The 16254-nt window shown below is 46.4% G+C and overlaps 1 protein-coding gene across 1 annotated transcript; it reads left to right on the top strand.

Annotated features, from left to right (window-relative positions):
• Nucleotides 1-260: 260 nt before the first annotated feature.
• Nucleotides 261-15771, top strand: Prdm14 (PR/SET domain 14). Its single transcript, XM_005066700.1, has 7 exons — nt 261-930; nt 1410-1463; nt 1558-1715; nt 3332-3599; nt 8440-8642; nt 11722-11823; nt 15532-15771. Exons 1-7 carry the CDS (start codon nt 261-263, stop codon nt 15769-15771), a joined length of 1695 nt encoding a protein of 564 aa, XP_005066757.1.
• Nucleotides 15772-16254: the final 483 nt, after the last annotated feature.

Below are 16254 nucleotides of genomic sequence, written 5' to 3' on the forward strand. Positions count from 1 at the left end.
GAGTAAAGGAGAAGGCGACCTGAGCCTGAACCTTCCAGTAGGGCGAGTTTGAGACAGAGTTTTCGTTAGATAATTGAGGCGTTTGGTTTTTTTGCCTTTGCATTTTTTTTTCCCGCGTTAGGGTTAGCAGGATTGAATTTGAAAGTTTGTCCATTACCTTTGACCTGGGACTGGCTGGGGTAGGAAAGTAGGTAAGACCACCTAGGACCCCTGCACTCAGCAGCCTCGGTTTCCCGCAGATCCGTGGAGCTCAGCTTGCGATGGCCCTACCACTTCAGGGAAACAGTGAGGCCCAGGGCAAGGTGAATATGTCCCAGAGTAGCCACCAGCACCTGGCTGCCTACTACACGACCTTCCCGGGTTGCAGCCACTACAGGAACCTTGCCACCTCGGAGGAGGATTTTCAACCTTTTGGGAAGCTGGCGGCTGCAATGCCCGGATCCCAGGCGACGGCCCCTCTCAATGCTTTTCGGATGGCTCCTCCCTTGCTGAACCCTGGTCTGGCTGTGCAGAGCGAGCCACTCTACAATCTGCCCTGGTACGACAAGCTGTCACCATGGTACACAACTCCTCACTTCACTCCCGAGGTACCACGATTTCTAGACAGCCCCGGGTTCACGCGCAGCACTTCCAGCAGCCAAGATTTAGTCCCCTTCAGGGGCCAAAGCAACAGAGGCCCGTGGTACAGAACCGGAAATTTTCTTCCGTCACCCCCGGTCATTGCTTCCCTCTTACCTGAGGGACTGAAGACCTCCCAGTCCTTATCGATCCCTCAAACCCTGAACAGAGAGGGGGAGCTGCCACTTCCTAGATTCAACTTCACTGAGGAAGAACTGCGCTTGGTTCTGTATGGAGTCATCCCTAGTCCAGGACACCCAGCTGGCACACACCACGCAGTTTCAGGCATCCTGGTCCCTCCAGACAGCTCTGGTAAGGAAATCTACATCCAGGGTCTGGGGGGGAGTCGGGGGGAACAGGTCTGGGCCACACAGTGTTAAAAAGAGGACTTCAAAGTGGACCTAATTTAGGGCAGATGGGTATCAGTCAGAAGCTCCTGGCTTCTCAGGTCTTCCTCGATTAACTGGATTAACTGTGTAATTCCTGAGGTTGGTTTCAGTGAGCTCTGAAGACTAGGAGGAAGATACTCGGCAGCTTTTGTCTTTGGGAAAACTTTGTCTCCTGAGTCTCAAGTTTGCAAAGGGGAGTGCATTACCCACTAAACCTTGCCCAAAGGGTGTTCTGAGTATCAGCCGAGCAAGTCTAAGCGAAAAGGCTGTGTCAAAAGAGCAAGAACAACAATGAAGGATAGATACACATTTGATCCGAGTGGAGGAGTGGGCGCAGGAAGGTAACTCATCCCATTGCACATTTATTGTTAATTAGAATAATTTAAGGCTGTCTTTTTCTAGGATCTAACGGTCTTCCTAAAATTCTGGACAAAGACTCCCTTCAACTTCCGGAAGGTAGGCTGCACTCCTTGCCTGGGTTGATTTCTCAGAACTGATGCTGAATCCTTGGGCTCATTTTCCTTTCCTCCCGTGCCTTGGGTTCGCCTAGGTCTCTGCCTCGTGCAGACAGCATTTGGTGATGTCCCACACTTCGGCGTGTTCTGTAGTAACTTCATTGCCGAGGGGGTGAGGTTTGGACCCTTTCAAGGGAAAGTGGTCAATGCCAGCGAAGTCAAGACTCACAGGGACAACTCAAGGATGTGGGAGGTAAGTGCATTTCCGGTGGGTTTGCTGAAATTGGTGAGGGTGACCTGAGGTCGGGAGGTGCTGGGACCCTCGAGCTTTGCCCCTGCTGAGAGAGGCAATGGGTGTTCATTCCAGCAGGACACCACTCTTCTTGGGATCTTCTTCGTAGTGGGTGAAGTAATTTTATTGTGTACAGAACAGCTATGGAATATATATTTAAAGAATTACCACACTATTGTTATATTTTATGGACAAAATCTAGTGCTTTAAATATGAGAGAGTGTTCAAAAGGTGTTATGGGAAAAAAATAAAGCTTAGATTTTCATACTACTTTCTTATCAAATGAGCCAGGGGTTAATAAAACAAACCTGACACTTTCCAAGTTTGTGACTGTCTAAGGGAGGCTGGGGAGAAAGCAGTGGTGTTTCATTTACAGAATCCATTTGTCAGAATATACCAGATAACCTAAAAACCTTGACCCTGAGCTTCTCTGGAATATAGGAAGGTAATTTGAAGTTCAGGCAATATGGAAGACCTGAATCAAACAGTTGTTTCCAATGAAATAGAAGGGATGCTGAGGTTGTTCCACTAGGAGGATTGAACTGCAGGTCCATCCCGATGCCTGCACACAAAAACAGAGATAATTAATTCATCAGCACCATTTTAAGAGCTGGGATTAACTGAAACCTGTTTATTTTCTCTATCCTTGCTTATAAAATAAACATATGCTAACCATAGAAACTCAGGGGTCAAGAATGGGTAAGGGCAAAAACAAACAAAATAAAACCACACAATTAAGACAAAGGCATGGGCCAGGCAGGCAGGCAGATCTCTGTGAGTTCGAGATCAGCCTGGTCTACAAGAGCAAGCGCTAGCTAGTTCCAGGTCAGCTTCCAAAGCCACAGAGAAACCCTGTCTGGTGGGGGGAGAGGGGCATGAGTCTATTTTTTTGTTTGTTTGTTTTTGTTTGTTTGTTTGTTTGAGGCAGGGTTTCTCCGCATGTAGCCCTAGCTATCTTGGAGCTTGCTTTGTAGACAAGACTGGCCTCAAACTCAGATCCACCTGCCTCTGCCTCCAGAGTGCTGGGATTAAAGGTGTGTGCCATCAACACCCGGCTCGTGAATCCTTTTAAAAAGTGTGTTGTTATATAATCTGTGGAGGGACTGGAGAGAATGCTTGCCTGGCATACCTAAAATTCTGGATTCATTTCTTGGCTCTGAGGCACATAGGCTCTAGAGGTTGTAGTGGGTTGATTAGAAGTTCAAGGCCATCCTTGACTATACTTTAAATTCAAGCCCCATCTGGGCTACATAAGACCCTTTCCAAAAAAGAAATGTTTACTTAAGTTTAAGGAGTTCATATACTGCTTCTGATATGGAAATCTGATTTATAGAGATGTGTTTTGTAGGAACTTTGTTTATAAAGTTTAAATTTTATTTTATAGATCACACAAAAAGAGAACAAGTAAAAACCAAAAGTTCATGCCTATTTGGGAATGGCAGTGTGCTCCTACAGTCCCTGAACTCAGGAAACTGTGGTACAGTCACAAGTTTGAGGCCAGCCTTGGGTTCATAGCAAGATGCTGTCTCAAAACAAAATAAATACAAAAAGCAAACTTCATGTCTTACTGTATTTAGATCTTTGAAGATGGCAATCTAAGCCATTTTATCGATGGAAAAGGTTCTGGGAACTGGATGTCCTATGTCAACTGTGCACGCTTCCCCAAGGAGCAGAACCTGGCTGCAGTACAGCACCAAGGGCAGATATTTTACGAGAGCTGCAGAGAGATCCACCAGAACCAGGAGCTGCTCGTGTGGTATGGGAACTGCTATGAGAAGTTTCTGGAAATTCCCATGAGCCTTCAGGCCACTGAGCAAGGCAAGCAGCTGTCTGAGCCCTCTGAGGGTGAGTGTCTTCCTCTGCCCCATCCAGTGAGAACCTACTAGTGTAAGAACTGAACTCTTTCCCTAATGGCTCCCAACTGAAATCAAGGAGATCCTAGTAAGGGGATTTGTAAGAATGAGGCCCCGCCCAGCAGAGGTGGGGCATCGCCATCTTTCTACAGCCTCTCTTTCTATCTCCCCACTCCCACCCTTTCTTGAGAATAAAAGTCAAATAAATGAATATATGCCAGTGTGCTGTGAGTAAGCCAGTTTGACTCATCCCTGCTCAGGCCAGCTTTCTCAAATGGTGGGCTGCAGTAACTACTAAGGGTGGAAAAATCAATTTAGTGATTGAGACCAGCATTAAAGAAAAAAAAAGAAATTAGAATGGGAAATATTGATGAGAATCACTTAAAGAAATACTAAGGCGTTATTATGCTTTTGTTCTATGTAGATACATTACGTGAAGCAGAGTGCCCATTAAAACTGTAGTTTTCTCAGCTGAGGCCTCTTGCGTCCTGAACAAATAAACACTCTACCATTGAGAGCTACACACACTCCCAGGCCCTAGATCCGGTGTGGATGTACAAGTCTTTAATTCCTGGGAGGCAGAGGCAGGCAAATCTCTCAAGTTTGAAGTCAGCCTGATCTAAATAGTGTGCAGTGACAGACAGTCTAGTCAGAGTTACATGATGAGATTGTGTCTCAAACAAAGCAACAATAAAAAACACACCACTTTCTAGCATCTAAGATGAGCTTTAATTGTGGTAAATTTGAGAAATGATGGCCCAGGCTTCAGCTTTCAATGCCACCCCCCCTTTTATTCTTTTTCTTTTTGAGACAGTTTCGATGTCTAGCCCAGATTGACTTTGAACTCAGAACCTTCTGCTTCAGCCTCCCAAGTGTTGGAATTACAGGGGTGCTCCTGATTGTTAAGCTTGGTGTGTGTGTGTGTGTGTGTGTGTGTGTGTGTGTGTGTGTGTATGTGTGTCTGGAGCTTTTGTAGAGATGCTAACTAGTTCTAGTCAGGGGTGGGGCATGAGACTTTATGCATCTTGTTCAGCTTCCAGTGGAAGCTGCTTGCCCCTGGATCTCATCTGGGTGGTACGGAGACAGGACCACCACCCCACTATAGGGATGAGTCTCTAGAATTTGTCATTTTTACAAGGGTGGAGCTAAGTCCTCGACTATGCTAGAATGCTACCAAGGTGCTGTGCCACTCAACTGATTTCCAGGCTTGAATTTGAGTTTGCTTGTTTTGCCTGACACGTTTCATGTAGTCCAGGATGGGGGAACTGATCTCCCTGCCTCCAACCCCTAAGTGGTAGGATTACAGGCATGCAAAACCATGCCCAGCTTTGAACTTGATATTTATTTATTTAGGTTTTGTTTTTGTTTTTCGAGACAGGGTTTCTCTGTGGCTTTGGAGGCTGTCCTGGAACTAACTCTTGTAGACCAGGCTGGTCTTGAACTCACAACGATCCACCTACCTCTGCCTCCTGAATGCTGGGATTAAAGGCATGCACCACCACTGCCTGGCTTTATTTAGATTTTTTTTTGATACAGGGTCTCACTAAGTAGCTCTGCCTATTCTGGAACTCACTATGTAGACCAAGCTAGCCTTAAATGCATGAGTTTGAGGCTTCTGCCTCCAGGATGCTGGGATTTTAATGTGTGACACCACACTCAGCTTCAAAGCTATTCCTGAAAATCACTGGTCCAACCAGCTTTTAGACACAAGACTTTGGGAATTACTGGCCTACTAGGTGGGAGGAAATGTTAAGTACTGTGTGTACAGTAAGGCAGCATCTCAATAGCTTAATAAATGGCCCAAAGAGCAGGTAAAACAACATATGAGCTGTGTCCATCAATCACCATCACCATGCTTGTATTCCTGCTAGACCCTTCAGTGTAGGGAAGGACCGTAAATCCCCCAGGCTCCTGCTCTCGGTGTGTTCAGATTGAAGGAAGAAGACTGTAACTGCATTAGGAAAGAGAGTGAAATAGCAGTCCACAGGGCAGAGGGGGAGAGAAGGTGACTCAAGCTCTGGACCAGAGGCGGCAATGAATAGGAGACTTCTACTGGTGACTAGGCAGGAAGCCATGAACAGGCTCTTCCGTGGTCTGAGTGAAGAAGACCTTGGGGGTATGGGAGAGAGCAGTGCCAAACCAAGGAAAAGTCCGTTTCTGTCACTTCCAGAAAATGCTTCAACTGTTTCTGACACACACGTGGAAAAGGACATTTAGACAAAGATGTGCAATGGGTTCTCTGTGGGAAATGGAGAAGAAACCCAAAGTCACTTGTGGTTCACACCTGTAAACCTAGCCGAAACAAGAGGATTACAAGCATAAGGTCAGCCTGGCCTGAAGAGGAGACCCTGTCTCTAACAACAAAAGAGGTCTGTGCCTGCTTCTCTCCTAGTGCTGGGCTTAAAGGTAATGCACCACCACGACCAGACCATGACACATTTTGGATAGTGTATGGAAGGCAGCGGTTAAAAATTCATTTATTGAGAAGACTTACAAGTGACTTCCTATGTTTTCTGCTGACATGATTCTTTTTTGTTCTATTGCTATGATGTGGGATTGAACCATATCCAGGGCCTGAAGCATGCTGGGAAAGTGCTCTCCCACTGATCCACACCCCAGCCCAAGATCAATGCTTCCAGAGATGATAATACAAGAAAGAGATGGTACACACCTGTGGCCTTGATACTTAGGAGGTAAAAGCAGAATAATTTCAAGTTCAAGTCTAGTGTGGACTACACAGGGAGATCCTGTCTCACATCAAATCCCTGGAGCCGGAGAGATGGCTCAGCAGTTAAGAGCACTGGATGCTCTTCCAGAGAAGCTGGGTTCAATTCCCAGCACCCACATGACAGCTTGCAACTGCCTATAAAACTCTACCTCTGGCGGATCACACGCCCTCACACAGACACACATGCAGACAGCTTGCAACTGCCTATAAAACTCTACCTCTGGGGGATAACACACCCTCACACAGACACACATGCAGACAGCTTGCAACTGCCTATAAAACTCTACCTCTGGCGGATCACACACCCTCACACAGACACACATGCAGACAGCTTGCAATTGCCTATAAAACTCTACCTCTGGGGGATAACACACCCTCACACAGACACACATGCAGACAAAATGCACCAATTCACATAACAGAAAAATTAAAAAATCAAATTCATTTCTCAAGGCATTTGGTTCAGTTGGTGGGTGCCTTCCCATGTAAGGTTGGAAAAGGCTACTCTGAATTATTGTAAGTGGGTTATTTGAATAGACAGAGATGGAGCAGAAATGACCCAAACACAGCTGAATCACCAAGCCCACCCCAGCATGGGAACCTGTGTGAGCACTCTGCATGGCCTACAGGCAGCTCAGCAGGGTGGAGTGTCCCTTCCAGGTGCCTGGCTTGGTGTAAACCCCTTCCAGGCCGTTGGCCTATCCCAGCTTTCCTTGTCACTGAGAGGGACTGGCAGCTTTTATGGCTTATTCTACTGGGGCAGGAATAGGGGAATCTGGTCAGTTTCAGGGGTTCCTGAGGTAATTTTGGTTTTTTTGTTGTTTTTGTTTTTCTCAGGACAGGGTTTCTCTGTGTAGCCCTGGCTGTCCTGGAACTCACTCTGTAGACCAGCTGGCCTTGGATTCAGCAATCCACCCCACCCAGTGCTGGGATTAAAGGCCTGCTTTTTCTGCAGATTCTTGGTTATGTTCACTCTTGGCTCCCTGGAGGGCAAACAGTCAGGTCTCTGGTGCTAGAATTCAGAGCATCTTAAGTGGTCCTTTTGGAAATGTCCTCTCACCTGTCCAGCACATTTGCACCTCCTGTTCAGGGAGTGAGCTGTCTCTGTTTTGAGCTACAGTAAAACTCACCTGAAAACCTTGGTCTTCCCTGACTGCGGTGTTGCCCTGACTCCTGAAACACACCTGGATCTGGTACCTCTTTGTCTCTAACTCCTGTCCTCTTCCTTCCTTCTCCATTGACAAAAAGGTTTATCCTGCTGTGGCTCAGACTCAGTAAGTGTACACTGAGAAGTCAAGCTGCTGTCCAATAGAGACCTTGCCTGAGTGTGCAGCACTGGCTGGCCTCATCCTCCTGCTCAACCTCTCCAGCGCCGAGATCACAGGCCTGCCCACCCTGAGATGCTCACCCTGTTTTGTTTGGTGAACATTCTAGCTTTGGAATCATTTTCACAGAGTTCAGAGCAGTGAACTGTGAACTCAAGAGTGGGCAGCACTCCGAAGCCCGGGAAGCTGGTTATGGTGTTCTGCTGGCACTTTTGAACTTGTAGCTCGGGCTGGGGATTTGTTTGTTTTGTCTTTTTATGGGGATTTTGGGATTGATTTTTAAAGACAAGCCTAGTATAGCTCAGGGTGACCTGAAACCCTAGTGTAGCCAAAGCTAGCCTTATACTCCTAATTTCTTCTTCTGCCTGTGTTCACAGGTGTGCCACCACACCCAGCTCTGGTGTCTGTTTAAAGTGTTCCCTACCACCCCCTCCTTTCTCTCTCTCTCTCTCTCTCTCTCTCTCTCTCTCTCTCTCTCTCTCTCTCTCTCTCTCTCTCTCTCTCTCTCTCTCTCTCTCTCCCCCTCCCTCTCCCTCTCTCTCTTTCTCTTTCTCTCAAGACATAACAGGCCTGGCTGTCCTTGAACTTGCTCTGTAGACCAGGCTGGCCTTGAACTCACAGAGATCCACCTGCCTCTGCCTCTGCCTCCCAAGTGTTGGGATTCCAGACATGGGCCACTAGGCCTGGCTGTTTATGGTTTTGCAATCCCGTTTGAGATTGTAAAGAAGAGCGAATGTGGCTAACACACCCTCCAGCACTTACACCCCTGTGTTTGACAGAGTCTGCCGAAGGTTACAGATGTGAACGCTGTGGAAAGGTATTTACCTACAAATACTACAGAGATAAGCACCTCAAGTATACTCCCTGTGTGGACAAGGGGGACAGGAAGTTTCCATGCTCTTTCTGCCAAAGATCCTTTGAGAAGAGGGACCGACTTCGGATTCACATCCTCCACGTCCACGAGAGGCACCGGCCCTACCTGGTGAGCAGTTGGTGGTCTGATGTTCGTCTTCAGATTCTATTTTCACACACCCCTAGCCTCCCGAGCACATGGAGAGGGGCTCCCAGGGCTGACTGGAGGACTTGATGTCTGTCTGCTTCACCATGGTATTATGGGCCTGGGTCAGGATTTGTGTCAGGACAGGAGAAACGCAGAGGTAGGCACTGACCCCCCGGGTTAGAAAACATGCCCAAAGTGCAGTCAGTCTCTTGGTCCGCCAGCCCCCAAATGATGACATGGTGACTTATTATTAATTATGAAATCATGACTTTTAGCTTAGGCTTGTTTTCAACTATCTCTTATAACTTAGTTAACCATTTTTATTAATTTACATCCTGCCATGTGGCTTGTATGTCTCTTCCATTCTGTATGTCTGACTTGCTGGCATCTCCCAAATGCCTACCTTCATCCCAAGTTCCTCTCTCCCTGGAAGTCCCGACTATTCTCTCTTGCCAGCTATTGGTCATTCAGCTCTTTGTTAAACCAATCAGAAGGCGTCTTAGGCAGAGACATGTCTTCACAGTGTACAAAAAGATTATCTCACAACGGAGGAGGCTTGGGGTTGTCTAGAACGGAGGGGCGGTGCTTTGTACGGGAGGCTGGGAAAGGAATTAGGCAACTGTGTAGCTTTTCCCATCCACTCAGGTATTAGGTAGTCACAGCTGCAGAGGAAAGTCATTGTCACAAACCATGGTCCTGTAAGAATGAGAAGCAGTAATGATGCCAGCGAAATCAACTTCGTCCGTAAAGAAAGGATGGGACCACGTGCTTTTGTTACAGTACTTTTAAAATTACGTGCATATGTGTGGGTTTGTGCATGTGAGTGCAGGACCCTGAGTGGTGAGAAGAGGCCATTGGGTCCCCTGGAATTGGCGTTACACACGGATGTGAGCCGCAACATTAGTGCTCAAAACTGAACCTGGTCTTCTTAACCACCAAGTCGACTCTCCAGCCCCTTTTAGTAGTATTTGATAAGACATTTTATACTAAGGCTAAGGTCTGTAGTTTCCCACATTTTAGCATTTCTGAGTTGGACTGTGCTCTGCAACAGGTCTGTTTGGGGTCTAATTCTCCTTTATCATCTCCTGCCATGGTCTTTTGAGAAAGGGTCCATGAACCTGGCATCCAGCAAAGCCCAGCAATCCTCCTGCCCCCACCTCCCACAGCCCAGGGGTTACAGGTTTGCTTTGTCACACAATTTTTTATGAGTGCTGGGGATTTGAACTCATGTCCTTACGCTCGAACATCCATTATGCCATCTCCCCAGGCACGGTTCTTGGATCTCTTCTCTTCCCACAAGTTCATTTCCTCCTCTACCATAACAAAAGCATTGCTTAACCCTGAGTTTTACATCTCTACCAAGGAATTCACTCCTGAACACAGGAGACAGTTATCAATCTAAGGTCATTAGAGAAAGCCTGACCATGCATTTCCTGTGGTTTTTCAGAGAGTCAATAGATTTTTCTTTTCCTTTCTTTCTTTTTTTTCCGAGACAGGGTTTTTCTGTAGCTTTCAGCCTGTCCTGAAACTCGATTTGTAGACCAGTTTGGCCTCAAACTCACAGAGATCCACCTGCCTCTGCCTCTCAAGTACTGAGATTAAAGACATGCACCACAACTTGTGGCTTTTGTTTTGTTTTTTTAATAATTTATTTATTTTTATTTTATGTGCATTGGTATTTTGCCTGTATGTATATCTGTATGAGGGTGTCAGATCTTGGAGTCACAGACAGTTATGACCTGCCATGTGGGTGCTGGGAATTGAACCCAGGTCCTCTGGAAGAGAAGTCAGCACTCTTAACCACTGAACCATCTCTCCAGCCCTATTTATTTATTTATTTATTTATTTGGTTTTTTGAGACAGGGTTTCTCTGTGGCTTTGGAGGCTGTCCTGGAACTCGCTTGGTAGTCCAGGCTGGTCTCGAACTCACAGAGATCTGCCTGCCTCTGCCTCCCGAGTGCTGGGATTAAAGGCGTGCGCCACCAACGCCCGGCTATTTATTTAATTTTTAAGTCAATATTTGTACCTGATTTCACCAGAAGTAGAAAACTCAAGAGAAACAGACATATACACAGAAGTTTGAATGTCTGGTTCAGTTTCTGTTTGGGTGCTAGGGACTGAATACAGTTTGAGCACTTGCTAAACAGTGCTACACCATGGAGCAACAACCACTAATTAAAAGATTCTGGAGTCAGGCAGTGGTGGCGCACGCCTTTAATCCCAGCACTTGGGAGGCAGAGGCAGGTGGATCTCTGTGAGTTAGAGGCCAGTCTGGTTTACAGAATGAGTTCTAGGACAGCCTCCAAAGCTACAGAGCAACCCTTGTCTCAAAAACAACAACAACAAAAAAAGGATTCTGGGTATGTGCTTGACAACTCTGCCCTGCCATGTGTGGTAGCTCTGCAATCTCTACCCTTAGGAAGGCCCGAGGCAGCTTCTAGCTGGCTTGAGCTCGCTGTCTCAGGCAAGCCCAGTGTGTTCAGCCAGGGGCCTGGTGATCCACAGGTGTGCACGGAATAAAGGGAAGAGTTCCTGGACTGTCAGAATGTCGTGTTACAATGCTTACCCTGAAAGCCTGACAACCGAAGTTGGCTCCTGGGAACCACCAGCTGAAGGTTCTCTGATCTCCACACGGATGCCATGTCACATGCCTATACACATGCTAATAATCAAGTAAATTGTAGACAGGCATGGACACGGAAGTCAGACACCAGATCTCTGTGAGTTTGTGGCATGCCTGGTCTACATAGCGCGAGTTCTAGAGCAGCCAGAAAGCTCTTTTCTCTCGGGCAATGGTGGCACAAGACTTAATCCCATCACTTGGGAGGCAGAGGCAGGTGGAGCTCTGTGAGTTTGAGACCAGCCTGGTCTACAAAGGGAGTTCCAGAACAGGTTGAAAAGGTGCAGAGAAACCCTGTCTCAAAAAACAAAACAAGATCCTTTCTCTAAACAATAAGTAATAGGTTTTTAAAATTTCTCTCACCCCTAGAAAAACATAATGTGGAAACAGAATTGTTGGGGGAAGATGAAATTCCAACTCTAGTTTTTGTTTCCTCCTTAGTGTTCAACATGTGGGAAAAGTTTCTCGCAGTCTTCCAGCCTGAACAAGCACATGAGAGTCCACTCTGGAGACAGGCCGTACCAGTGTGTGTACTGTACAAAGGTAGGTGCGACCTGACCTCCCTTGGTGCCAGTTGTCTGTAACTGGAAACATGAAACCTGACATAATTCATCTTGGGTAAATAGTTGATTACCAACCAACTGACATTTCCAGTGAATTCTAGGCCAGCTAGGACTACATAGTGAGACCGTGTCTCAAAAAGATAAAGTAAAATAATTTTAAAAGAATTTAAGAGTACAGGCTTAGCCAATGTTCAGCCATGCCTTCAATGCTTACCTGACTGTGTAACCTTGAAAAGTTTCCTCTTTGGTAAAATTGGGGAAGTTGTAGTTGTTGGGTTCCATCAGTCAGCCAATATAAAACTTGCATCGTTGTGTCTGAAGAATTGTAACCACTAAAGTGTGCACTACTATACCCTGATAATCATTCTAGGGGGATGGTGCAGATTTTTGTATCACAGAACACAGAGCAATAGGGGTTTGGATTCTGGAAAAGACAATTGTTGGAGCATGTTTCAGGAATAGTATAAAGTGTCTCCCGTTTTAATTGGTGAAATGCATCTGTGTTGTCCGATGTGGAGCTATTACTCTGTGCGGCTGCTTGATAGCACAGAAGAGGAAACACCCAGGCACAGCGGAGCCCGTCTGCAATCTCAGGTTGAGGTGGGATGACTATGAGTTCAAGGCCAGTCTAGGCTACACAGCAAGAAAGAAAGAAAGAAAGAAAGAAAGAAAGAAAGAAAGAAAGAAAGAAAGAAAGAAAGAAAGAAAGAAAGAAAGAAGAAAAAGAGAAAAACCCAACAAACAGAAGGGGAAATAAGTAGGGAATGTGTTCCTTGGTTTCACTAACCAAACTTAAGTGTCCGAAGCCACGGTACAATGTGCACAGACAGCACAGCCACAGAGCACAGCCCTATTGGAGAGTAGCGCTCTAGACTTATCTCTGTCCTTTGGCATTTTCGTGCCCTAGTACAATAATGCTATAACGGGAAAGAGAGGTGTCTTAGTTAGGGTTTTATCGCTGTGAAGAGACACTATGATGATGGCAACTCTTCTAAAGGAAAACATTTAATTTTCAGAGGTTCAGTCCATTATCGTGGTGTGACAGGTAGCATATAGGCAGACGTGGTGTGGAGAAGTAGTTGAGAGAGCTACATCTTGACTTGCAGGCAACAGGAAACGGTCCATCTCATTGGGCATGGCTTGATCATATATGAGACCTCAAAGCCCGCCTCCACAGTGACACACTTCCTCTAACAAAGCCACACCTACTCCAACAAATCCACATCTTTTAATAGTGCCACTCCCTTTTAGGATCATTTTCCTTCAAACCACCACAAGGGGGTCTTAGAGAAACTGCCAAACTTCCCAGAGAGAGAAAAAAACCATTAAGTCTAACCCAGGCACATGCAAGCCCAGAGTGTAAGACGACCCGGCGTTCAGCAGCAGCCTCGCTACCCAGTGAGTCTGAGGCCAGTCAGGCTACCCGAGGTGGCCTGTGAGATTGTGCAGTGGGTAAAGGAGTCTCTTGTCAAGTCTGACAACCTGAGCTGGATATCCAGGACCCACACGGCAGAAGAGAGCCAGCTTCTCCTGCCCGTAGCTTTTATTTAACTCATACCCCCCTTAACAAAAATTTAAGAGTAGAACAAATTACTGCAGGTTGTCCTCTGATGTATATGTGTATACTCGTGTGTGTAACACACACACAACTGCAAAAATAACACAACACAAAGCCCCCATCTCAAAAAACAAATAACAGCAAAGAAACATCACGGCCTCAATCTGGAACCAATGCTGATGTCCACTGTCAGATATGAGTCTGGGATGTATCCATTCCCTGCTGCATATCACACAGAAGAGAAGAATGGGACTTTTGGGAAACATACTTTGATGAATATTTGAGAGTTGTGCTGGGTGGGAAAAGTGAGTCCCGGAGGGTCACGAGCATGACTCATGCATGTCAAGATTTTGAGACCGAGAACACATCTGTGGTTGTGACAGCCTAAGGAAATGAAAAAGGAAAGTAACCGTGTGGCTGAAAAGGGGAATGGGGGGATTCTTGTAATAGAAGTGTAGTCTCATTTATCCATTTAGATTGTATGTATGTGGGTGTTTCGCCTGCATGCATGTCTGTCTGTGTGTGTAGCACATGCATTCCAGAAGCTGTCAGACCCCCAGGAACTGGGGCTGCAGATGGTTGGGGGTGCCGAGAGTCAAGCCCAGGTCCTTTGGGAGAGCAAAGTACTCTTAACCGAGGAGCCATCTAGTTTGCCCCCACACAACCGCTGTTTGAGGCATGGCTTTATATAGTACAAGCTGGACTCAAATTCATATGTATTTGAGACTAGCCTTGAAATTTTCATCCCCCTTCCTCTGCTAGGAGAGCTGGGGCGACAGGCACCACACCCAGCCAGCCATCTGCCAGTGTCAACGTCTTGCTTGTAAATTGTACTGTGATATTGAGAAACATAAGCAACGAGGTATCTGGGTGACAGGCACACGGATCTCCACTACATTTTACAACTTATTACAAATCTACAGTCAAAGTTCAAATGAATAGTTGAAGCCAGACACGGTGGTAGAAGCCTGTAGTCTCAGCATTGAGGAAGCAACCACAGGCAGATGAGGAGTTCAAAGCCAGCCTTGGCACTACAGAGAGACCACCACCAATATCAAGGACTGGAAACAAAAAGAAGGAAAACCAATTAAAATTAGCCTCTTCCTCAGTAATGCCACTCATCTTCAAGTACACTCAGAATGCCCTTTTAGAGTGTGGCATAATGGCACATGCCTGTAATCCCAGCACTCGGGAGGCAGAGGATTGCCCGTGAGTTCAAGGCCAGCCTGAACCACATAGTGAGACCCTGTTGGGCCCTTATCAGGCTCCAAAACCAGAATTGATGTTTCTGTGCTGCTCTCGGATTGTACTTTACATTCTTTTGGGTCACACCGTCTAGGGTTAAGGTTGACAGCGGGTTTTGTTGTTGTTTTTTCCTCTTTATGATACTGGAGCTCAAACTCAGGAACTCAGAATTGCAAGGCAAGCACAGTACCCTATCACTGAGCTAACCCCAGCCTAACAATCCACATTTTAACCTAGCAGTCCTGTGAACAACTTCTGAAGATGCATTGTTCTACTATCTAGTACTCAAACTGGCCAGGATGAAAAAAGTCTGTCCTTTTAAAACTACTTTTAGTTTACTTAATGTTGTGTATATATATCCAGGAGGAGGGGAGACAGGTGCCGTGATGCGTATGGGAGACCAGAGCACAACTTTGGGGAATCGGTTCTTCCCGCGTGGGCCCCAGGGATCAGGTTTGGTGGCAGACTCTTGACCTGCTGAGTCGTTTCACCTGCCCAGTCATCACTTGTTTGTTTGTTTATATTCCAGTCACTGCTGTTGACCACAAATGTTCTATATAGACTTAAAATTAGTCACAAATGTTCTATATAGACTTAAAATCAGAGTCTCTCTCTCTCTCTCTCTTTTTCCCTTTTAAGATAGGATTTACCTGTGTGTCCTTGACTGTCCTAGAACTCACGCTGTAGACCAGGTTGGCCTCGAATTTATAGAGATCTGCCTTCTGAGTGCTGGGATTAAAGGCATGTGCTCCTACCACCTGGCAAAATCAGAGGTGCTCATTAAAAAAACAAAAAGCTGATGTGTCCATTACAGTGAAATGATCCCCCTTGTTGTTTTGTCCAGCCGTGGGAGTTTGCTTTTCCTTCTGTTTCTGCCCTCTGCAGAAGTTCACTGCTTCCAGCATACTGCGCACGCACATCAGACAGCACTCCGGCGAGAAGCCCTTCAAGTGTAAGCACTGTGGTAAGCCCTTTGCGTCCCACGCTGCCCACGACAGCCATGTGCGGCGCTCTCACAAGGATGACCGTGCCGCCTGCAGTATTTGTGGGAAAGGCTTCATGAATCAAGAAGCTTTTTGTGCTCACATGAAGTTCCATAAAGACCCGGAGAGCAGAGCCAAGTGAACACCAGGACTCTGAGTATTCCGGGTCACATGAGCAGATGGTCGCTCTGTTCCACGAGAATCGAAAAAATGGAGTTGTTGGTCTGAAACTCTAAACCCGAGGTGTGCTGTGGGAGTCCGGCAGCTCAGGACTGGGAATAAAAAGTCCTGGATCTTGTGATAAGAGAAAAGAAGACCGTTCCTCTCCCAGCTAAACAGTGTCTATAGCCATTAACGGTTTTCTTCAGATCAACAACAAAAATGTTTTGTTTAAAGATTTAATTATGCGCATGAGTGTTTTGCCTCATGTATGTATGTGTACTGCATGCTTGGTGCATATGGAGGCCAGAGGAAAACATCAGATCCTCTGGAACTATGTTTATGGGTGGTCGCAAGCCACCACGTGGGTGCTGGGAGTTGAACCCAGGTCCTCCGCAAGAGCAGTCGGTGCTTTTAGCTGCTGAGCCATCTCTCTACCCCGGTTTTGTTTTTTGTTTTCTTTGTT

The sequence above is a fragment of the Mesocricetus auratus genome, unplaced genomic scaffold (genome assembly GCF_017639785.1).
Source record: "Mesocricetus auratus isolate SY011 unplaced genomic scaffold, BCM_Maur_2.0 Super-Scaffold_6730, whole genome shotgun sequence".
Taxonomy (NCBI): Eukaryota; Metazoa; Chordata; class Mammalia; order Rodentia; family Cricetidae; genus Mesocricetus; species Mesocricetus auratus.